Genomic DNA, 24746 nt, shown 5'->3' with positions numbered 1-24746 from the left:
AGATAGTTGATCCAAACCGGCCAAGGGCTATTCCATACCATGTGACATCATGCTCAGTATATAAACTGAGAGGAGTTGGCCGGGGGGCAGTGATCGCTGCTCAAGGACTGGCTAGGCGTCAGTCGGCAGGTGGTGAGTGGTTGTATCACTTGGTTCTCCCCCCCGCATTTTGTTCCTCTCTCTCTCTCTCGTGTTGTTTTCCTTCTCACTACAATTTATTATTATTATAATATTTTTCCCCCAATTATTAAACTGTTCTTATCTCAACCCACAGGTTTTCTTACTGTTGCTCTTCCAATTCTCTTCCCCATCCGACCAGGGGGGAAGGGTGAGCAAGCGGCTGTGTGGTGCTTAGTTGCCAACTGAAGCTAAACCACGACAGGGCCCAAGTATCCAGCCAGTTTTTTACCCGGCAAAGAGTACACCCGTCCAAGCCATGAGCAGCCAGTTTCTCCAGGAGAATGCTGTGGGAAACAGTGTCAAAGGCTTTACTAAAGTCTAGGTAGACAAAATCTATGCCCTTTCCCTCATCCACTAAGCGGGTCACCTTATCATAGAAGGAGATCAGGTTGGTCAAGTAGGACCTGCCTTTCATAAACCCATGCTGGCTGGGCCTGATCACCTGGTTGTCCTCTACGTGCTGCATGCTGGCACGCCAGATAATCTGTCCATAACCTTCCCTGGCACCAAGGTCAGGCTGACAGGCCTGTAGTTCCACGGATCCTCCTTCCAGCCCTTCTTGTAGATGGGCATCACATTTGCTAACCTCCAGTCAACTGCGACCTCCCCAGCTAGCCAGCACTGCTGATAAAGGATAGAAAGAGGCTTGGTGAGCACTTCCACCAGCTCCCTCAGTACCCTTGGGTGGATTCTATCTGGCCCCATAGACTTGTGTATGTGTCTAAGTGGTATAGCAGGTCGCTAACCATTTCCCCTTGGATTATAGGGGCTTCATCCTGTTCCTCGTCCCTGTCTTCCAGCTCAGAGGGCTGGGTACCTGGAGAACAACTGCTCTTACTATTAAAGACTGAGGCAAAGAAGGCATTAAGGACATCAGCCTTTTCCTCATCCTTTGTCACTATGTTTCCCCCCGCATCCAATAAAGGATGGAGATTCTCCTTAGCCCTCCTTTTGTTGCTAATGGATTTATAGAAACAGTTTTTATTGTCTTTTACAGCAGTAGCCACATTGAGTTCTAGTTGGGCTTTGGCCCTTCGAATTTTCTCCCTGCATAACCTCACAACATCCTTGTAGTCCTCCCAAGTGGTCTGCCCCTTCTTCCAAAGGTCATAAACTCTCCTTTTTTTCCTGAGTTCCAGCCAAAGCTCTCTCTTCAGCCAGGCCAGTCTTCTTCCCTGCTGGCTCATGTTTCAGCACATGGGGACAGCCTGCTCTTGCGCCTTTAAGATTTCCCTCTTGAAGAATGTCCAGCCTTCCTGGACTCCTTTGCCCTTCAGGACTGACTCCCAAGGGACTCTGGCAACCAGGCTCCTTAACAGGCCAAGGTCTGCCCTCCGGAAGTCCAAGGTAGCAGTTCTGCTAAGCTCCCTCCTTACTTCTCCAAGAATCGAAAACTCTATCATTGTGTGATCACTACGCCCAAGGCGGCCTGCAACCATCACATCACCCACAAGTCCTTCTCTGTTCACAAACAACAGGTCCAGCGGGGCACCTTCCCTAGGTGGCTCACTCACCAGCTGTGTCAGGAAGTTATCTGCCACACAATACAGGAACCTCCTAGACTGTTTCCTCTCTGCTGTATTGTATTTCCAGCAGACATGCGGTAAGTTGGACTCCCCCACAAGAACAAGGGCTAGCAATTGTGAGACTTCTCCCAGCTGCTTATAGAATATTTCATCTGCCTCTTCATCCTGGTTGGGTGGTCTATAACAGACTCCCACCATGATATCTGCCTTGTTGGCCTTCCCCCTGATTCCTACCCGTAAACACTCGACCCTATCGTCACCATCTGTACAGCAGTAAAACATTTTGCCAGAATAATAGGTTTCAAGACTGAATATTACCAGTGTGTGAAAGAGTATGTACTATCTCTCTCAAATGTAAATGTGCATATACCTCTATTATGGAATATCCTTTCTAACATGAAATAAAATCACTGCTTATTATGCAAAGAACCTGCATAAAAGTTTCAGTCTAGTCTAAACTTTCACACTTCTGCTTGCACATCTATCCTATATTATGGGCCTCTAATATGAACAGCAGTGCATAACTGAACTAACACTGTAAAGGAATGTTCATTTCAATATAAGGGACTAAGTACATATTGATGTTACTAGAAGAAACAATCTCCTCCAAAAACCTTCAAAATCGAAAGGATACCTTATAGAGTTTTAGAAAAATATGAATGCTTCTTAAGAAAACTTAGCCAGGGAGCTAATTTAAACATGCACTACAGAGAAAATATTGAATGTTTGATGAATATCTAAAATAATTAAACAATTTAAAACGTCAACGTTTTCATTTTAAAGTATCTAATGAGAGTACCTGTTATATGATAAACTGAATTAAAGCCAATTCCAAATCTTCCAACTTTCAGAGGATCATCTTTCTTCCTGCTTCTTGCTATTTCCTGTATACCATGCCAGTCCTCAGAGGTGAAAATGGCATCATTGTATGCATAAAATGCTGGCCCTATAACAAACAGGCAAGTGTTAAAAAGGTGACAGAAGAAAACTATTTACTGTTAAAAATTTCTAGGAAATGAACTTACAGAACTGAGGAAATATTTCTTTAAAGTATGCATGTGCAAATTTAATGGGAAAGCTATGACTCAAGCTGACGTCAAATTATGCTTGATGATGAAAGGGAGGTATAGAGTAGCAGCAAAAACAGAAGCAAAAAGATGGATTTACCTCTGTATATGGTACTTAAGATTTATATTCTGATGTGGTATCTAGTTCTGGTGTCCACATTTTAAAGAATGATTCTGGAAAACTGAACAGAAAGCAGAAAACAACAAAACTTCTGAAAGAAGTGCCCTGTGGCGCAAGGCTTAAACTCAATCTGTTCAGTCTATCAAGAAGATGTTTGAAAGATGTACTAATCACAGTCTATTAATACCTCCACTGGAAGGGAATACATGGCAAGATATAACAATAACCTGTGTCTAGAAATAAGACAGACAAATTCAAATTAGAAAACATAATGAGGCTTATTAACAATTGAAAAAAGCTAGAAACAAGAAGTAGTGGATCATTCATCATTGAAATCTTCAAATAACGACTGAATGCCTTTTGGGATGATCATGCAAACTAATTTGTTTGATAAATACATAACTGACCTCTATCACACAAAGCCGTATTAGATGATGTAAAAACCTTAAAGTTACAAGAAACTACATTTGCAGTATACAGGCAGCATGGAGCAAAGTTTGGCATAAGGGTGAGAGAATAAGAGATGGGGAAGAAAACAGAACTGCCTGAAGAGTGCTGAAATGTAAGGGGCTCGGGTCATCTTTACATTAAGAACTGGAGATAGCTCTCAAAAGGTAGAGGTTAATATGTAAAAAAAATCTGAAAGTGACTGTCTAATACCCCAAGCATTCTTTTATCCTAGGTCTTACTTACTAAATCTTGTTTACTAGCTCTACTAAAAATCCTTTCTTGTATTTTGGGATACCAAGTGAACCCAGGGAAATAAACCACAGGATACACAGTCATCCTGGGAGAAGTGACTTAGAATAAAGCAGAACATGAAGACTTTCTCAAACAACATTAACTGGAAGCAGTTGGAAAGCTGCTACTGACAACGCGGAAGAAGACAGTGTAAAGTCTTCAATACCAAACACTGGCTTTGGAAAAGAATTATCAGCATTAAAATATAGACAAAAATATGCACCTAGTAAGGTGTAAGTAGCAATGGAGTCATCCCTATATGGTCATCTCCATACAGCAAGGAGAAAAACACAGAACCACACGCATATTGAAGAATAATGGCCAAAATCAATAAAAATTATATTTACCCTGATACTGTGCCATGTCCTTTGACCATAGAGTTTCTGTTCCATACTGAGTTTCATCATATAAAAACCTAACCTCTGTGGCACCAGCATCTTCTGCATTCTGTATCAGTTCCTGAGACAGAAAAAAACCCAAACAAAACCAAAGTACAATGCAGTAATGTTGTACATATTCTGGCAATGCCTTTCCAACTTAAATAGTAGAAAATAATAAGCAATTGTCTCAAGTGTAATTGTTTTCATACTTTTCAACCAAAATAATTGTATCCAGTTTACCTGAATGAAAATAGACATCATTATAAAAGGAATACAAATACTATTCATACAAATACTATAAAAGTGATTTGAATTTGGAGCTCAAATACCACACACAAGCAGTATTTATAAAGTTTAGAAATAAATCATAGAAGAGAATCATAGAATCATTTAGGTTTGAAAAGATGCTCAAGATCATCAAGTCCAACTGTAAACCTCACACTGCCAAGTCCACCACTAAACCATGTCCCTAAGTGTCAGCTCTACACGTCTTTTCAATACCTCCAGGGACGGTGACTCAACCACTTCCCGGGGCAGCCTGTTCCAGTGAAGAAATCTTTCCTAATATCCAATCTAAACCTCCCCTGGCACAACTTGAGGCCATTTGCTCTTGCCCTATCACTTCTTACTTGGGAGAAGAGATCAACACTCACCTCACTACAATCTCCTTTCAGGTAGTTGTAGAGAGCGGTAAGGTCTCCCCTCAGCCTCCTTTTCTCCAGGCTAAACAACCCCAGTTCCCTCAGTCACTCCTCATAAGACTTGTGCTCTAGACCCTAAAGCTGCTAAACCATTACTACTATAATCATAATATCCCAAATCAGAGTTGTACACATTGCAAAGCAATGCAAGATGGCAGAAGAAAAAAATTAAAAATTTAAAAATGAAAAAAAAAAAAAATTACCGTTAAGCCCACACAACAGCTGTAAGACAACAGTGAGGCAACAAGTCATAAAAGGACAATACACAGCACTCTTCTTTACATCAACTGAATTCTGTTTAAGTTAACATTTCACAGTATGAACCAACTGTTCAAGAGCCACAGTGCTCATTTCTAACACCCCCTCAGCAAAGGGCTGCAAAACAGTTCTGACCAGTAACTCTGTAAATCATGAACCAACAGAGCTCACCTGTTGAATGAAGCCCATAGACTAGAATGAGGTTTATGTTAAGATTGAGTATTTGTTAGTTAGTATTAATAGTGGTGAGAGCCACGGAAAACTCTAGTACTAAAATGTCAATAAACTAGTTCTGTAAACACTACCATTAATAAAATATGCCTATCCAGTTCCATTTACATCAATAGCATTATACACTGCAGACACGTAAGCATGATTATAAATACCTACAGGATTAGAGCTTCACACAATGCTCTATTTACACTGAATCATCAAAGCATATCAGGGCTCCAAAGATACACACTCATACATATATATGTACACACATACACACATGTGTGTATGTTTGTGCTAGGTATATGTAACTTTGGCATAAGGAAGTATCTCAGGTGAACTGAAAAGCTATGTATGTACACCACATCACATCCAATGTATTCATACAACATAAATTTCATTCAATTATGCATAAAAGACTTGCTAGCAAGATGAATCTTTACTTAAAAAAAATGCATCAACTAGCAGCAGATATTTCAGATTAGGTTGCATTCTAATATACTGTTGACAGTAAAATAAACTTATTGTTATCTAATATCTGGTTTCAAAACTATAACCCCTCCATTTTTCACTTTGTGACAGTATGTTCAGTCTATAAGGTGTATCACACAAGTAACCAAAATATGTTGTTTATATTTACTTCTACATAATTTGGAAGCAAGATGAGCTAGCAATAAATATACCCCCAGTTCAGCATAAGTAATACATTTTTAAAGAATCTCCATGAGGTATTTAATTACAAAAAACATGCAATTCTTCTTCTAAAAGAATAATTATGGCAATCATTCAAGAAGATACAGAAAGACAAGCCAAAGCCTCTACAAATATTAAATAAGTATGGAAACCACCATGTAGTCAGACTTGCATTCATGCTGAGGCACACAGAGCATCTGCTACATTCAGCTGTAACACCATTGTATTTGAAGAATCCAAACAGTGAAATCAATTTTAATAGATCAGCAAAATTCCTGGTAGTAAGCCCTCCCTAACAGTCTGTTAACTCTTAAGTTGTAAACCATGAAAAGAGGAACATTTCTACTTTTAGATTTACCGATCTGATTTCTAAGGACATTATCTTATTTCTTCATGTTGGAATGAGAAATTGGATTTAAATTAAGAAGGTCTGAACCCCTCATGATTCAAATGCACCTTACAGATTCAACTAGTACTGGGAAATAGTAAAAATGCAAGCACCCATCCTATGAATGGACCCTGCTCAGAACATATCCAGGATGCAGTTTGCCAAAACAATTTAAGATATGCTTATCTTAAGCATTCACACTAAAAATAATCAACTTCTAGTTCCACGGTTGCAAAGAAAACCTTCCAAGAGACAGCAGGAACTATCATCATCTGTCACCATTTGCATTTGTGTGTTTTATATATACAGAGGAATATATACGTATCTCTCTCTCTCTCTCTGTACCAAATCCCATTAGTTAGAACCTAGGAAATTAATCTTCTAACATCCATGCGATGAAGCATTCTGGATGAGAAGTTTAACATCTAAATATGAACTAATCACCCCGGATGCTTTTCAGAAAAAAAAAAAATCTCAAACTGGCACTTCCAGATGTTAGCATAGAAAGCCACGATAAATCAGACAAATCATCTTCTACAAGTACCTGTCTTTCCTCTTGCGAGACTTGACAAATTTAGAATGATCTGTTATTTTTTCAGACCACAGAATCATAGAATGGTTTGGTTTGGAAGGGACCTTAAAGATCATCTAGTCCAACCCCCCTGCCATGGGCAGGGACATCTTTCACTAGAGCAGGTCACTCAAAGCTCTATCCAACCTGAACTTGAACACTTTCAATGATGGGGCATCCACAACTTCCCTGGGCAACCTGTTGCAGTGTCTCACCACCTTCATCATAAAATATTTCTTCCTTATGTCCAATCTAAACCTACCCTCTTTTAAGATTTCCTACCTCTTTCCTACCTCTTTTAAGATTTCCATCTTAAAAGAGCTCTTAATCTAATGCTGAAACTTTGTAACACTGTCAAAGTTCGCTGAGGAAAATAGATTTAGCTACCAAGAAATTCCACCGCAAAATCTTGTATTAAAGCCTCCAGTTTATCCCAATCTTATACTAAAATAATCCCTCCCAAAAAATTGTATATACTATTATGTGGTTTTACCATAGCTTATAGCAGGGATGAACAACAAAGTAACAAGCAAAATAAACATTTTAGCTTGCTCACACACAATTAAATCAGAGACTTCATGGCATACTTTAACATCTGCGTTTTATCTCTATGTTTCTATAAATTACAATGGCATCTTTGACAAGCAAACTCAGAGACATTAAACATCAAAAAAAAAAGCCACACAACTCACTTTGCCTTGTCCACAGAAACAGAAACATGTATCTCCTGTACTAGAATGCATATCTAATGAGGTATGACAACTGCAAGATTCGCGGGAAAGTGATAAACTAATGGTATTAAGTCACGCATATTAAATGACTGCTAAAAATACCATTTGTTGTATACCTTAAGAATCTGTCCTCCTTCGGGGTATCTTCTTAAAATATCCTTAAGAAAATCAACAAGTGGTGGAGTTGTTTGTCCAAAACGACCTAAAAAACAAACAAACAAAAAAATAATCTGTGTATTATGCTACTATGCACATAGTTTCAGATAAAAAAAAAACACTAAACAATTACTGGGAATTTAGAAAAAAAATTTCCATTAACTCAAGGCCTGATACTGTAAAATGTTTTATTTCCAAAATCAACTGTAAAAATACTACATTATAAAGCTTTTTATTAAAAAAATTAAAATAGCAGTCTTGATGTTAATGTCAACACGCTGTTTCATATCTGGATAAAACAAATTTGGGGGCTAAGTCTTTGCATCAGTTATACCCCAACTCCAACTACTGGATGTTCAAATATAGCACCTTCTAAAGGACTACTACTTTTTAAGTAGCAGGACAGTATTCTACAGCAGCAGTGGCTCTAACCTTTTTTATAGCCAGCGATGATCCCTACTGACAGCTACCCACAGGCACAGTATACTTCGGCTCTAGTGTATACTTCCTGTTCTGGCATATCATGGTGCTGGACCTGGTGCTAGCTTTGGTGTTACTTGGGCTTAGCACAGGAGGGAAAAGAGTCTCAGAAAGCTACTACCACATGTTATGAAGTTCTGGTGGACATAGACTCCACTAACCCCAAGGTTAGCCCCTGCTCTAAGAGAAATAGTCTATCACAGAATGAAAGGATCAATACTCTTCAATTCAAACTCCAGTCTGAGACTAAAGAGCAGCTCCCTAAACCCAAACCTCTAAAACACGTGCTTCAAAGAAATATTAATGATGTAATCATCACAACAAAAAACAGACTCTACTGATGCCCCATTTATGACTTCCCTTTAAAGTTATTAATAAAGTAATTATTCTCTCTCTCCCCCCATCTGCATATATGTGTATTTATGAAGGACACAGATTCAAAACCACACACATTATTATGTACTATGGAACAAAACATTAGACAAAAAAACACAGCACAGAATCTTCAGCAATGTGGAAAAAATGGGATAGATAAAACAGATCTATTTGCTGAGAAAGTATCAAGTAAAAACATCAAACATCATCTTGTCTTTAGGAAATTTTTTTATTGCTCTTTGTTTAAGGAAACTTAATAGTATCAAAAAAAAAAACCCAAGAAATCAAAACTCACAGCTGAAAGTGTGGAAAGTATTTTATAGCTTTTGTTATTAATTTTTACAGTATATGTAAGTATACGAAAGTCAACATGCAATAAGCAAACTTCCAAAATGTGAACAGATCAACAATAGGAAAGTTTGGGTGTTTCTTTTCTTAGGAGAAATTCTCTAAATCAAGAAACCAACCTTCTCTAAGTCTAACTTGGGCAGGCAGGCGACGTGTTTAAACAACACATTTCACTATGGGAACCACAAAAACAGGCAAGTAACTTTTAAGTGATAGGACTGAAGACAGACATTATTCTAACTCTTTACATCTAAGAGCAGAGCTGCTCTAAATATGTCACAAAAATTACTCTATCTTGAGATCATGACTTACTGCATCCTGTCAAAGGCTGACCTTGAATATTAGAGCTGGTCATATTTAACACAAAACTGGTTCCACAAATCTGAAGGAGAAACTTCTTCCACAATAAGGACAGTCAAGCCTTGGAACAGGAGCCCAGAGAGCCTGTGCAGTCTCCATACTTGCAGGCTTTCCAAACTCAACCAGATCAACCCTTGAGCCACCTGGTCTGACCTCAGAGCTGACCCTGCTTTGAGCAGAAGGTTGGAGTAGAGACCTCCTGATGACCCTTCCAACATTGAATTACTCTGTGATCATATGAAAGATTATGCATTATTTGATAAACACCAGTGATGAATGAACACAGAGGTGACATGGGTGATCTTCAGAGTACTTCAGCAACCCATGCGCTTGGCCCTACTGACCATGCACTTCCTGAAGTTAGAAATTCAGGGCCTTCCTTGATTCACCTGCTGTAAGGAAAAATCTCAGAACTGAAAGACTCCAGAATGAACACGAAAGGCTGGTACTAAAGCCCTCAGATCTTTTAGATTGACTTACAGAGTTGTGGGACAGAAAAATTTAAGTGCTTTATCTAGACATGGACTGCTTAGAGTGGTATCTCTAAGACAATCTCACAGCCAAATATTCCATTCCTACGCACAAAAACCAGCACCAGTTTTTCTTTCCCGTGAAAGATTTCTTAGGGCTACTACACTATCTTCTCCATACACTTGCATGGCAAAAAAACAGTTCAGAGAAGAAAAAAACCCTCTTTTTATTTCACCTATCACAGCCCATATACAGCAAAAAAATTATCCAAGCAAACAGTCAAGAATGAGAGAAAGAAAAATGTTTGATGCCATAGAACCATGGGGTCCATTTCCATAGGTGTTTTCTAACCATTGCAGGTTCTAGAGAATGTGAACATGAACTTCTGGCTAATATACAAACACTTCATTGCCCTCTGTCACTAGAAAACCATAATCTAGTACACTCATGGCTTACATAGGCTAAGAAATGCAACGTTTTGTGACACCAAATAAAATATCTGGATGAAAGGAAGGGTTTCCTTCTTCATCCTACCTTCCCATTAGCATTCATTTCACTCCCTTACAATAAAGTTATTGCTAAAAGAATATTACTGCTAGCAACCAAGTAACATAATCATTACAGATTTTATTTAGAGCATTTCTGAAGATATTCAGGTATCATAATCTAATTCAAGATACCGTACAAACAGATATACCTGAAATTTTTGTAATAAAAATGTAACTAAACATACAGAATCAAAAGAAAAACAAAAAATAAGAAGAAATCAAAAGCTTTTTAGCAATGGTTTAGTTTTCTACACAGTGGTTACTGAAAAGATACCCTTTCAGTACCTGAATTGCTTACAAGTATTCGGCTTATTTTATGAGACAAGGCAGCTCTTAATGCTAGTGCAAGGCAAGTTTTATTGACTCCAAAGCACAGCACTATTCTAATTTCTACACGTGAAATTACAAAGAAAAAATTAAACACCAAGGCACTTAAAAAGCAAAGTTTAATTGTCCTGGAGCAGAATGGGAAGAACAAGTAAAGGGATACCTAGGACTTAAAAGAAAAATAATCTTCCCATTTAAAGAAGAGAATAATTTCAATTAACTCCAGATTGCATTAGAAAATGCTTTGACCTTCCAGTTTATAAACAGAGACAAGTATTTTTCATACCTCCTCCTTTCAATCCTTTTGACTGAAGCTTCAGAAAAACTTGATTTTGGGACTTCTGAAGATCCACAATCTTGATTCCATCAGATAACTGAAATTAAAAATAAGACACATCTTGATCAGAACATTCTGCAGTATAAATAATTTACTGTAGCTTCATTTCCTACATATTTACTCTATGAAGTCTGGTTTTATCTGAAAGTATACAAATACTCTGAAACATCCAGTACTCAGTTTGAGCAGCACTTTCAAGTCCCTGAGGCCTAGGATGGCCTCCTTCACGTAATGATAATCCTCAGATGAAGTATCAGTTTGTTAGTAACAGGACCAAAAAAATGGCCGCAAACAAATGAGGTGGAAAAAATGCCTACAGAAGCATACTAAGAGCAAGCCACGGCCTCCCATTTTTACATTTGAAAAGTGCCATGTTCTGGGAAGTTCTGGAAGCATACAGCTAAAGCAGTTATTGTTCTAAGGTGCACGCTCATAAAGAAAATAAACATATACAGGAAGTGCATGGTCCATGTACTCCAAAAAGTACATATGGGTATGCAATTTCATAGGAGTTTCAAACTAAGCCGTATTAGCTCAAAGCAGCTAGTAATACAGAACATGTAGAGACAAAAGTATGTCACAGAAACACCCCTGAAGAATTCAATAGCCTCATCTCCCCATTACCTCTACATGCAGACCTATGGACTCACTGGGAACATCACACAAACTGGGGCAAACTAAGCAACAAATTCCTTAGCAGCCATTGGGAAAACTATTTAGTAATCATAGCACAATATGATTTTGTTGCAACTCTAGTTTTATATGTGTCCACCGGTCACATATGATGTGCTGTTAAAACAGTCATATATGACGTGATGTTATCCTGCATACCACAATAACAAATGTAGAATTAGAACTTGCACTGTGCTAATTAGAAACTTAACCAACTGAAATTAGTTTCCATTTATAGTAAACTGTATTAAAATTTTATTATGTGAAATTATATTTTTATATTAGTCTTGGTTTATAGCAAAGCTCAGGACTACTTCCTCACTTCAGTGGGTGAAAACAAATCACTAGAAAGAAGCTGGTACTTACACAGACGTAGATGCTTACAATCTAACTACATTTAATAAGCAAAAGACAGTCCTAGTCCACAGTAAGTAATCATAATTTAAAAACATTAATACAAAAAAAATTATATTCCTTTTTACTTAAACAATTTATATTCTCAATTTATATAGATTTATATAGATTTATATAAAACAATTTATATAGATTCAAATTAATAGTTTAACACTGTAAGGAACAACGAGATAAAGAGATACTGGATTTTACGTAACATCTGTAAATTGCACGCAGCAGCTTTAACAGAAAAAAAGACTTACTGATGAATATTCTACTACCTCAGTAAATTAAAAAATAATTTGATCCCAGTAAACAGGAGTTCAAAAGTTTATACAGGATTTTCAAAATTGCTACAGTACAAATATTCCCATATGTATTTCAGATTAATATTTAAAAAAACCCAAAAAGAATAGCTATTACAGTCTGCTTACTGACTGTTCCCTGCCAAAAGATAATTTTCTGTGCCAGACAGAGTGCTACTCAGATCTTTGCTTCCAGACGAATTTTAGAAAGTGATATATAGATCTCCTTCCTACCAAAACAGGAAGGCCTAGACAGAACAAAATAAAGGACACACAAAATCAGGCAAGAAAATAAAAGATAAACTACACAGGCAGTTTGTTTCAAAACTGAGTGCTCAAAGATTACTCGTGTACCCCACACAGGTTCTTAAAAGCTTCTTGAGCAATACAACTACTAACGTCTCATTCTTTTCTAGCATCATAGAATGGTTTGGGTTGGAATGGACTTTTAAAGATCCCAACCCCCCTCGCCATGGGCAGGGACATCTTTCACTAGAGCAGGTCGCTCAAAGCTCCATCCAACCTGAACTTGAACACTTTCAATGATGGGGCATCCACAACTTCCCTGGGCAACCTGTTGCAGTGTCTCACCAGCCTCATCATAAAATATTTCCTCCTTATGTCCCACCTAAACCTACCCTCTTTCAGTTTAAAACCACTGTCCCTTCTCCTGTCACTACAGGCCTTGGTAAAAAGTCTCTCTCCATCTTTCTTATAAGCCCTCTTCAAGTATTGAAAGGCCGCAATAAGGTCTCCCTGGAACCTTCTCTTCTCCTTTATGCATCTGCAAGTCTGCCCTATTTAACCCTCATTTCCAATCTCCTCTCTTTCGACTTCTTGCCTCTACTCATCCCATCCCACCAGTATCTCCAGGTTTCCATTTCCCAAGAGCATGGCTAGAAGCATGCTAAGCAGTACTGAAACAGTAACCCCAGGCTGATGTCTTCGACAGTACAAGGTCATTCATTCGACTCCAAGTTTTAACTTGTAAAAGTTAAAGACCAGATCTCAATTTTTAACTTGACCCAGACCTCAATTTTTAATTTGTAAGAGCTTCCTGTCATGGTGATGTCAACTCTCCTCTTGAAGCTGGCGAGCAAGCAGAAAATCAATTAAAGATCCAAAGGAAGCCAGAACAAGCACATCAGCACTCTCAGGTGAATCTTCTGCTCCCCCCTCAAAGGAACAAGGATAAAGCACATAGATTATGTCAGAAAAAGACACAAAAACTCGAATGATAAAAGCTGGCACCATCAAGAGAAATACAAGGGTTAGGTGCTTGTCCAAACGACCTCCTTGCTTCCCGTGAGAGACCCACACCTAAGGACACGCACACACTGTACTGCCCGTGCACCAGAAGACCTCGCAAGATGCAAAAAGCAGCCGGGTGCGGACTTCCGGCACCACGGTGGGGTGTGAGGCCACCAGAGAACGGAGGTGCCCCCGCCGCCCGCTCCGCCCGCCCTGCCGCGCCCCCTCACCTCTCTCCCGCGGTGCCACAGCCGCTGCTCGGCGGGGGGGAAGCCGGCTTCCACCTCAATCCGCGCCTTCACGTCCCCCACAGCCGCGGAAGGCGGCAGCTCGAAGGTCCTGCAGCCCAGGCAGTCATGGAGGACGGTCACACGGGCCAGCCTGCGACAACACAACAGACACCAGCTGAGAAGAGACACGCAGCGCCCTGCCCCGGCGCCCCCCCCCGCCACCTGCCCGCCCTCCCCCGCGGGCACCCCGGAGCCCGCGAGAGTACAGGGATGGGCAGGCGGTTGTCTGCCCCCCTCTCCGGGGGAGAACGAGCCGCCGGGCCTGCGAGCGGAGCTGGTCCCGCACGTCCGCAGCTTCGCTTCGCTTCGCTTCCCTTCCCTTCCCCTCCCCTCCCGTCCCGCCGCCACTCACATGCCCGCCGCCGCACACAAAGGACCGTTAGCTGCTGCTGCCGCGGCCGCCGCCGCTCCCCACACGGGGAAGAGGTGGGGCTGCGCGCGGCGGCGAACGGGAGGGGCTCGTCCTGAGGTCTGCGCCGCGGAGGAAGAGGAAGGAGGGGAGGAGGGAGGGGGCAGTGAGCGAAGAATCCGCTCTAAAAGCAGCGGCGGCCGCTGTGGGGGTGAGGCGCGCCCGTCCCGCCCCGGCCCCTCAGCGGGTCCGCCGCGGCGGGTGGCAGCCCGGCCCGGCCTGGCCTAGGCCCACCTGCCGCCCCCAGCTCTGCCTCCGCGCAGGGAGGCCCCGCAGACTGGGTTTCCCGCCTCTGCGGAAGCTGGGGAGGCTTTCCGCGGCCTTGTGCCCGGTTTGCAGGGCTCGTCGCTCCCGCTGCCTGCCAGGGCCCTCGGGTGAGCGAGCCCTGCCGCCTAGGGCGAGGGGAAGGACGTAGCCTGCCCTGATCAGCGGTCTTTGTATGACATGAGGCTGCCAGAGCCGTGACTAACGCTGAGATCCAGAGCCGTTACCGCATGCAAATTCCTCCTTCAGTAGGGCAGGCCGGCAGGGAAGCACACTGGCGTTTCACATTATTCCCAGCATTCAGGCACCACCACATGGAGCACACAAAGTTACGGCTGATAAACCTCATGTTTCTTAAGGATTCAGAACATAGAAGGAAACCTCATTTTTCTACTTTTTGTCAGTCACTTGATTGATCATGAATATTTATTGGTATTCATCCTCTACTTTATCTTGCAGGGCATATGGCAAGTCCTCCTGCCATTCAAGACTTATGGAAAGTGCTCTTTCTCCTGAAAATAGGCAGGAAAAACTTATTCCCCTCTCCCAAGGTTTAGTCAGAGGCAAAGGACATAGTGGTTGCAATAGTTTTAACCCAGCCTCTGCAAAAGCTTAGTGATTTCCGATAGGCTAGTTGCAAAAGGAAGTTCTGTAAAATTGCGAGATGAATGCTGATGGATGGAGGAAACAGCATAATGACCATCAATATGGAAAATATTGAAGCACTCAATGCATTAGTCTTCAAAGGCAAGGACTGCTCCCACCCTCTGGCACATTTTGAAAAGCAGAGGAGCAGCCAAGGATGAGAACTGAGCAACAATTAGGAGCTACATAGAGAAGTTGTATGTATTCAGGTCTATATGACCAGATGGGATTCCCATGAGGGTGTTCAAAATGCAGGCCAACGTAACCACAAGGCCATCTAGAAAATCTACCATCAGGCACAATGATCAGGAGAGTTTCATGGCTAGAAAAAAGGGCCCATCATCATGAAAGACTAAATGGAGGCTGAAAGGAATTAAAGGCCAGTAAATCTCACCTTGGTCCCAAGAGATATCGTGGAGAACATACACTTGGAATCCACTTCCAAATACTTGAAGGAGAAAAAGGTAATCAGGCAAACTAAACATGAATTGACAAGGGTTTAGTCAACTTCATTGCCTTCTATACTGAGATGACCAAGCATGTGGATTAATGAAAAGTACTGCATGAAATACACCTTGACTTTTAGTACGGCTTTTGACACTTTCTCCTAGAGCATTACATTTGGAAGGTGAGGAAGTATGGGCTGGAAGTTAGGTGGGTTGAAAGTTTATTGGGCCACTGAGATCAAGAAGTTGCATTAAGTAGTTCAACACTGAGCTGGCAAAAACCAGAGTACTCTAAGCACACGTGTTGGGTAGGCCTGATAACTGTTCAACATCTTCATCAGCTACCTAGATGATGACAAAGCACTCAAAGCAAACTTGCAGAAGGCACTTCTGTACAAGTGCTAAGAGCTTTCTCTTGATGCCTGAAGTCTGTCAGAGACAGGCTTTAATATGATTGGTACAGAAATGAAGTAACTGTTGTGCTGTAAGGTGACCGTAAAATAAAAAAGTAAATTAATTGTCCCTGAAGGTGATTTGTCAAAACTAACAGTAGAAAGGTATGGTGTAGTAAAGATTTATGATGATTGGATAATACCATGGCAAGATGAATCAGGACATAGCTGAGTGAGTGACCCATGTGATGCCTATCTGAGAGATCACCAATATAAGCAAAAGCTGTGACAAATCAAGCTTGGGAAAGCTGTTCTGAAACTTCAGAATAGGTCCCATTTGGGGACCTAGCTGCTGATCAGAGAGAAGAGGAGGACTCTGCCTTTGCTGCATGCCTGAGGCAGAGATGCCTCACATGTGAATGCTGGTGCAGGTTGGTGGTAGCACCCATAGATCAGTGATAATTGCCCCCCATCATTAGTGTGGGTACCCTCCCTCAGTCACCAGTTGGGTGGCATATGGGAGCATGGCTTCTCTGGTATAGCCATGTTGAGCTGCTGGTGGCTCCTAAGGTGGCAGTACTGCAGCAGTGACTCAATTAGTGTATGAGTGAGCCAACTTGGTGTGTGTATGTGTATATTGTTGTAATTATTAGGTTAGATATTGTTTGCATGTAACCATGACATTAGCAATAAGATTACCAATAATTAGTTAGAATAGATTTTTATGCAATAAAGGATAGTGCAGTTCAATGATCCCTGTGGTTCTCCCAGTCAATTAAACTGGCAGGCTCTCTGGGGAAATCCATCTTCCAGCTCCAGGGCTTTAGCCTATCAGTGATCCCAATGTGCTAAGGGGACCTTGAGAAACTTGCGGAGGGGGCCAACAGAAACCCCCCAAGGTTCACTGTGTGCAAAGTTCTGCACCTGGGACCACGGGCTGTGCATCAGCGTAGCCTGGAAAGTGACAGGCTGAATAGCAGCCCTACTTCAAAGGAGTCGGGGAATACCAGGCTGAATATGAGGCAACAGTATGCTCTCTAGAAGGAGGATGACCAGCAGATCAGAGGAAGTGCTCAGTGCTCAGTGTTGATGAGGCTGGATTTTGGATATTTTTTCTAGAATGTGATGTTTTGGGCTTCCTCACTTCCACATCCCAGCAGAGGACTACTAACACGGTCAGGAGCCCAAAGCACATGACCTACAAGGAGAAGATGGGGGAGCTGGTCTTGTTTAGTCTGATGAAGAGGAGACTAAGGTGCAGTAACATCCCTCAACTACCTGAAGGGCAGTTACAAAGGGGATGGAACTGGACTCTTCTTAGTATGTAAGACTGTAAGAAGGGGCAGTGGCAACAAACTGCATCTTGGGAGGTTCACACTAGACAGTAGGAGAAAACTGTCACTAGGAGAGTAGTGCAGTACTGGCATGGGTTGTCAAGAGGCACTCTTCATATTGGGGTATTGTCGAGGCTTAGCCATGACTGACCTGATCCATTATTGGTGATCCTCCTGCTTTGAGCAGGAGCTCTCCAGCGAACAATTCCATTTCATTCTTCCAGTCCTCAACTATAAACTAAAACGTTAATGACTTTATGCAGGGACAGGGAATTAAAACTGCTGCTTGGCAGCAACAGATAGCAGAGTTTCTGTGAAAGGGGGAAAAGACACAATGAACCTGTTTCCAGAAAATATATCAAGCTAAGAAAAGGTAAGCTCAATAAAATGGAAGGAAGCTTAAAAAACACAAAGGTCAGGTGGATCAGGATCCAACACAGAGCTTTGCCAGTGCTGCAACATCTTATTTCATTCATCAGCAATATTTGTATATCGAATACTACAGGATTATATAAAAAAGTGTTAGAAACCTTGTGGGTCTGATCCTGGTTTCAGACTATAAATAACTGTAAAAAAAACTATTTGGAAAAAACTATTTCAACTTAAAAAAGATTAATCTAACCCTTTGCTTTTAGTTTAGGTCTTTGTTCATTTTTCTATCCTTTCATCTTTTTAATTTTCCATTTTGTTTCTCCCCTTTCACAGTTTCTGTTATCATGGAATTTTTCATAATATGTCCAAAGAAATGAGAAGGCTGCTGTCCAATCTCTTACGTTTATCTTTTTATGTCTTGATACCAAGGGAATATACTACCTGCAGAAGGGTGTGGCATGAGGGGGCACAAATGTGTATGACTGGACAAGACGGAAGGAGTGAAACTTGATGCAGTCCCATCTATATCAGCTACTAAACAGTCTCCAGACCAGTTGAACCACCAAGCCACATTGGCAAAATCTAATTCTTCTTCTCCAGCTGGGATCACAGGAGTGATTTAGCATTTTATGAAGTATGCACAATTGTTTGAATGGGACCCTGGAGAGAAAGAGCTATCTTGACTAACAGCCACTTCTCTATGATGAACATATCAAATGATGGTGCTCATTCAGGGGCACAGACAGTCCTGCTGTCGATAACTGGCTGAAGTTCCTCTACCCATGTCACATCACATGACAACACTCCCAAATTATGTCCTGTCATGATTCAGCATTAGTACTGGAGGAAAACTCTAGGTACCACAGACTCTCTCTAGTATGTGGCTTCTGCAGCAGAGGGGGAGCAGTTGGGAAGAACCAGTGATACTGAACTGGAACAGTGCAAAGTTCTGGACAAAGAAGTGGGAGTCCTGAGCTCCTTGAAATTAGCTATACCTTTTCCTTTCATAATTCGGATCCTCTTGTTACAGAGGAAACTGTTTTTCATACTGGCAGGACACTTTTCCCCCCATTTCTATTTACTGTGGGACACCTTTCACTTGCCTTTCCTTTATCATGTATTTTCTACTATGTTTTTCCCTTTTCATAATTTCTGCCTTTGGGTTTTTTCTGTCCATCCAGATAGAAGCAAGATGTTCATCCTCTTAGTACATCTGTATGAACAGATGGCGAGGGCATGGGTTCCAGCGCAGCCCTTTGATCATCCGCACTGTTTAACTGTTGGCATGCTTCTTGGCACAATTTTGACCTGTAGCCATCACCAGTCTAGGATGATGATCAGGCACAGGTCATAAACAAAGGACAACTTCTCACAGGCAGAACAGACAAGGACATTTGGTTTTAGGGCCAAGACTGTTGAGTTTTTTAGGCATGAGCTGTGCTATGCCACTTACCCTTAGAGTTCTGGCCCTTTCCTGAGGGCACCGTCCCTTTTTGTTTATCGGATAGATGTTGCTATTGATGATAATAAGTAAGACTTACACCTATTTCAGTAATGCCAAAATTTCAAATTACTGATTTTATGGCACAGGCTCTATCGGATAGATGTTGCTATTGATGATAATAAGTAAGACTTACACCTATTTCAGTAATGCCAAAATTTCAAATTACTGATTTTATGGCACAGGCTCCTAACAAGAGAAGGCACTGATTTAAGTAACAAAGACAAGGAAAAATTAAGACCAATTCTGATACCAGATCCAAAGAATGGGGGGAAAAATGAGCTCTTCTCAAACTCTGCAAAAAAAGAAAAGAGTAGAAGTATTCCAAGTACAGTTTCAGTAGAAACCTATTTGCAGAAACTTAATTGGAATTTAAAGCCATTATCAGCAACATCCTGGCCATTCATCTGGCAAGGAATGTAGAATATAAATCTCCTTTTTATTACAAAGTGATTTGTACATATCCTGTTATCCGTTATCAAACTCTGGCTTTTTCACTGTGTATAACAGTGATGTTTGTAAACCTTTTTTTTTTTCTTATATCTAAATAAAAATATCCTAGAAAAGTGACTATACAGAAATTACAGTGTCTGACCAAAAAGGAGTACATATTCCAATTTGCAGATTTTCGCAACAAAACACTGCAACCTTTTTTTATTTTTAATCTTGCTTATCCCTTTGGAAAACAGAAGTATGGAAGCTGTGTAATCCTAGTGGAGTTAAAGTTATCACATACATATTTGTTATGCAGAACTACTATTAATGATTGTACATGACAATGTAAAAAAATCCATTTCACCTGACCAGGTGGGAATTTTGTAGCCATGGCAGTAAGAAAAAAAAATATCTTTTAAATCTAAAATGATTGGGACTGACTGGAGAATTTTTTAAATACTACATGTAGAAATTCCTACGGTAACATTTTATAACCGCTTTTCCAAGCAGAACGGCATTTATATTTAAAAATACGTATGGAAAATTCTTCTGTGGCTATAAACAAGAGTTCTGTTTTGTTCAGAATGAGGTCATATAAACCATACAACAAGGGACACGCAATAAAAAAAATTGAAAGAGTCTCTGCAACATTAAAGTATTTTTATACAATGAAACGAAAGCCATTTTCATAGTGACATTTTCTTGAAAACAGAAAATTCTGTGTTGCGGAATGACCTCATTTCCAATAATTTAGAATAAGTGTGCAGGAGCAGAAAGAGATGGATGCAAGGCCCTTCCTTCCTTATCGCCGTGCTTAGAAAGATGGAATGGAGTCTGCAAAAGGAGTGTGTGCTTTGATAAGAAACAAACATGATTAGGTCACTAATGCGAGAGGAAACCCGCTGCAGTACAGTAGTTTCCAGTGCAGCAAATAACATCCTGCAGTGCTGGCGGGCCAGTAGCAGTGACTCAACAACTACATCTAGATTTGAGACAGTGCATGCCAAACATAAAATCAAAACTTTCTCCGACCCAGTAAGCACTTACCTTCATTCTTAAACCAATGCCTTATGTGTTTCTAACAGATGTTTTAAACATTACATTGCATATATTTCACATTAGCCAGAGATTACAGATTGCATTGGTCTGCAGTCACTGCCAAGAGCTCGCTTTATCCTTGCTTACTAATGCCTTTTCAAGAAGTTTGAGAATAAATCTACCATTTGCTGAGGACACATGTGCTACTCATTGGAAACCCACCCCTCACTGGAAAGTTTCTATTGTATTTGAGTAGCTGCATTAACAGAAAACAAATAATTTTTTTCTTAAATCACTGAAAAAAAAAAAAATTATTTGAGGCCGCACCTCGAATCCTGTGTTCAGTTTTGGGCCCCCCACTACAAGAGAGACCTTGAGATGCTGGAGCGTGTGCAGAGAAGGGCAACGAAGCTGGTGAAGGGTCTGGAGCAGAAGTCTTATGAGGAGTGGCTGAGGGAGCTGGGGTTGTTTAGCCTGGAGAAAAGGAGGCTGAGGGGAGACCTTATCGCTCTCTACAGCTACCTGAAAGGAGGCTGTAGAGAGGTGGGCGTCGGTCTCTTCTCCCAGGTAACAAGCCATAGGACAAGAGGAAATGCTCTCAAGTTGCGCCAGGGGAGGTTTAGACTGGATATTAGGAAATTTTTCTTCACTGAAAGGGTTATCAAGCATTGGAACAGGCTGCCCAGGGAAGTGGTTGAGTCGCCATCCCTGGAGGTATTTAAAGGACGTTTGGATGAGGTGCTTAGGGACATGGTGTAGTGGTGGTCTTGGTAGTGTTAGGTTTACGGTTGGACTCGATGATTTTAAAGGTCTTTTCCAACCTATACCATTCTGTGATTCTGTGATTCTGTGAAATGGCTGTAGTCCTATCTAGTACAAATGACCAAAAAACCCCTCTGGCCTGTGAAGCATTTGATTCAAATAAAATATCTAGTTTTGCCCTAAAATCTGTTACACAACTTAAGTAATTTGCTGGAACTATTTTATTATAGATTGGTGCAGTGAGTTTAAATCAATTCTCCTAATGTGCACTCCTCATGTGAAACCATTATAGGCAGCTTCTAAGCAAAATATCTATGATTGTGGCTTAGTCAAATATTAAAGAACTGGAGGAAAGTATTATCTTATTCCTTTTGCAAGCTGATGTGTTCCTAAATGTCAAATATCAAAAGAACAGGATACTTTTGAAATACTGCTGTGCTGGTTTTGGCTGGGGTAGAGTTAATTTTCTTCACAGTAGCTAGTGTGGGGCTAGGTTTTGGATTTGTGCTGAAAACAGTGTTGATAACACAGCGATGTTTTCATTATTGCCAAGCAGGGCTTACACAGAGTCAAGGCCTTTTCTGCCTCTCACCCCACCCCACCAGCGAGGAGGCTGGGGGTGCACAAGAGGTTGGGAGGGGACACAGCTGGGACAGCTGACCCCAACTGACCAAAGGGATATCCCACACCATATGGCATCATGCTCAGTATATAAAGCTGGGGAAGAAGAAGAAAGGGGGGACATTCAGACTGATGGAATTTGTCTTTCCAAGTAACCGTTAGGCGTGATGGAGCCCTGCTTTCCTGGAGATGGCTGAACACCTGCCTGCCCATGGGAAGGAGGGAATGAATTCCTTGTTTTGCTTTGCTTGCGTGCACGGCTTTTGCTTTACTTATTCAACTGTCTTTATCTCAGCTGACAAGTTTTCTCACTTTTACTCTTCTGATTCTCTCCCCTGTCCCACGGGGGGGGTGCGGGGGGAGTGAGGGAGTCACTGTGGTGCTTAGTTGCCAGCTGGGGTTAAACCACAACAGCTACTAAAACCAAACAAAAGATTTAAGGGCACAGAGGCCAGGAGCAGCCATTTATTTCCATCTAATGATTTTGACCTCTCAGTTATTTTCTTTAATGTTAAAGCCAGTTCCTTGATGGCACTAAGCAAATGCTCATGGAAAGTACTTAAAAGACCTATGAAACTTGTTTCAGTTTATTCTTTGCAAATAAAGAGCAGAGCAAGAAGGCACAAATAAGTGATAAAATTTCAAAATCTTCTCAAATGCCAAAGTAAAATTTCCTCTTAGATCTACCTCTAGGAAAAGACTACTTTAAATTAAGTCCTCAAAGAGAGGACCTAACCTTGCTCTTAACTATAGTACAGTAACCGTTACTCCACAAATTTGAATTGCTAAGAATCACAGGGTTTTCTATTCCAGATGGTACAAATAACAGAATACCAGTACAAAATTCTTGGCATTTCAAATTATGCAAAAGATTAAACCAAAATAGTGATAAAAATAAATGCCTCAATTGCTCTTTAGAGAATTGCATTAGGAGGGACTACAGTGTTGCAAAAACTGCTGGCATACATTTTCTAATAAGCAATATGTTGAATTAGTGGTGGTGTTTTCTTACAGCCTTTGGTGCCAATAAAATGGCCAGATTTAGAACACCCACTTTAACTTTGAAACATCAAAAAAGCAGAGCCTAAACTTGCAAATTTATTTCAGTGCCTAATGTAGGTTCCTACATACCAGGCCTATGAATCCAGGCCTATGTATTTCGCCTCCATTTGGGACACATGGTAATCAGTTTATCAAAGGTATTTTTTTCCATACTACCTTAAGACATTTTTCTTATTTTCATTCCAGAGTACTTAATGAAGCTATTATATTTCTACATAAGTGAGGAAAAACCACTCAATAACTAAAATGAGATCAGCGGCACCAGATTACACGTGCATTGAACATTTTAAGAAGTATTTCTCCATCCCTATTGCTTCTGAATACTGCATCTAATCATGCTCCAAAGTTTCATAACATTTTCTAGGCACCAGTGAACAGAGCCCTATGTATATGGAGAAAATTAGAATATCAAACAGAAGGAAATACAAGACATGTAATTTTCTTAAATTATGAAAAGCCACAATTTCAAGCACCTCTGCGAGTATGTGTACATCAGATAGTGAATGATACCCAGTAATATCCTTTCAGATAATGCTAGCTTTTTACCAGCTCTGTATCAGTTCTGTCTCCTTCATAACAGGGTTTCATACAGAAATACAAGCGACAATTTATCCTTCAGGCAACAGAAGGATGGGTAGGACAGAGGAAGAAACATGAGCCATATGTAAGGCCCAGTGAGAGGAAGGGAGCAAAAGGGGAAGAAATGACACAGGGCATCCTCTTCTGGGAAAACGCAGAGAAGAAGTGAAAGGGATTCCTGGGTTACGTGACAAGTCCAGTCACGCAACTGTAATGGCTGCAAGTAAATACTGCTCCAAACACTAGCTCATACACGAGAGTTGCAGAATCGTTCCTTGGGAATCAGAGGCTGTGTTTGCATGTCCTGTTCTACATAAAGTAGCGTAGGGTAAGACATCAAGTACTTCCAGCTCCTACCCCCCACTGCATTTCACTCTTCTTTCCAATTTACTGGTGGAACTTCTTACATAATTGCCCCATACCTTGGTTCAGATGGTATTACCCAATTTAACAAATTCTTACTATTTGAATTGTTAGAGCTAATTTGGCTCTTTTGACGGAGCTGAGACACAAAGCACAAGGCAGCTGTGGTATCTTCAGCATGGAGGGTGTGCTAGCCTGTAGCTTCAGCAAGGATAAGACATAAAGACATCCTAACTGCTTCCAGTGAAGTGGATGGTAAAACTTATACTAGCTGAAGGCAAGGTGCTTTTGAAAATACCGTGATTGTTGATTACATCTCTGTCAGTGTGACAGAACAGATACGGTATGCCCCTTGGCATACCTCTGTATATTTGGACACAAGAGAAGCAGGAAATGTAGAAGTCAAGGGAGTTTTCTACAAAGGTTAAGGAAAGTGAGATGGGGAACAGAACACCTATAGAAGCTACAGAGCAGATTTTTAAATGTACCACAAACTGCATGCTTATTTATTATGCATATGTATTCATATTTACACATACATTCTTATGGAAAGAGTTGATTAGATACAATATGTCTATTATTATAATCTATGTAAAATCTCTATTGAAATATGGGTATGACTTAAGTGCAAAGTTAACTA

The 24746-nt window shown here is 40.7% G+C and overlaps 1 protein-coding gene across 1 annotated transcript in view; it reads right to left on the bottom strand.

Moving 5' to 3' along the window:
- Positions 1–14502, bottom strand: part of SACS (sacsin molecular chaperone) — a 38093-nt gene extending 23591 nt beyond the window's left edge. The window contains exons 1-6 of the mRNA XM_075490895.1: positions 14236–14502; positions 13824–13974; positions 10922–11009; positions 7687–7772; positions 3983–4094; positions 2506–2652 (exon numbers count right to left, since the gene is read on the bottom strand). Coding sequence (XP_075347010.1) covers positions 2506–2652; positions 3983–4094; positions 7687–7772; positions 10922–11009; positions 13824–13974; positions 14236–14237 — 586 coding nt within the window. The 5' untranslated portion in view covers positions 14238–14502. The remainder of the gene's footprint in view (positions 1–2505; positions 2653–3982; positions 4095–7686; positions 7773–10921; positions 11010–13823; positions 13975–14235) is intronic.
- Positions 14503–24746: the final 10244 nt, after the last annotated feature.

This window comes from Mycteria americana, chromosome 1, assembly GCF_035582795.1.
Source record: "Mycteria americana isolate JAX WOST 10 ecotype Jacksonville Zoo and Gardens chromosome 1, USCA_MyAme_1.0, whole genome shotgun sequence".
Classification (NCBI taxonomy): Eukaryota; Metazoa; Chordata; class Aves; order Ciconiiformes; family Ciconiidae; genus Mycteria; species Mycteria americana.
Note: the sequence above shows the minus strand (reverse complement) of the source record. Positions and strands in the feature narration are given on the sequence as shown.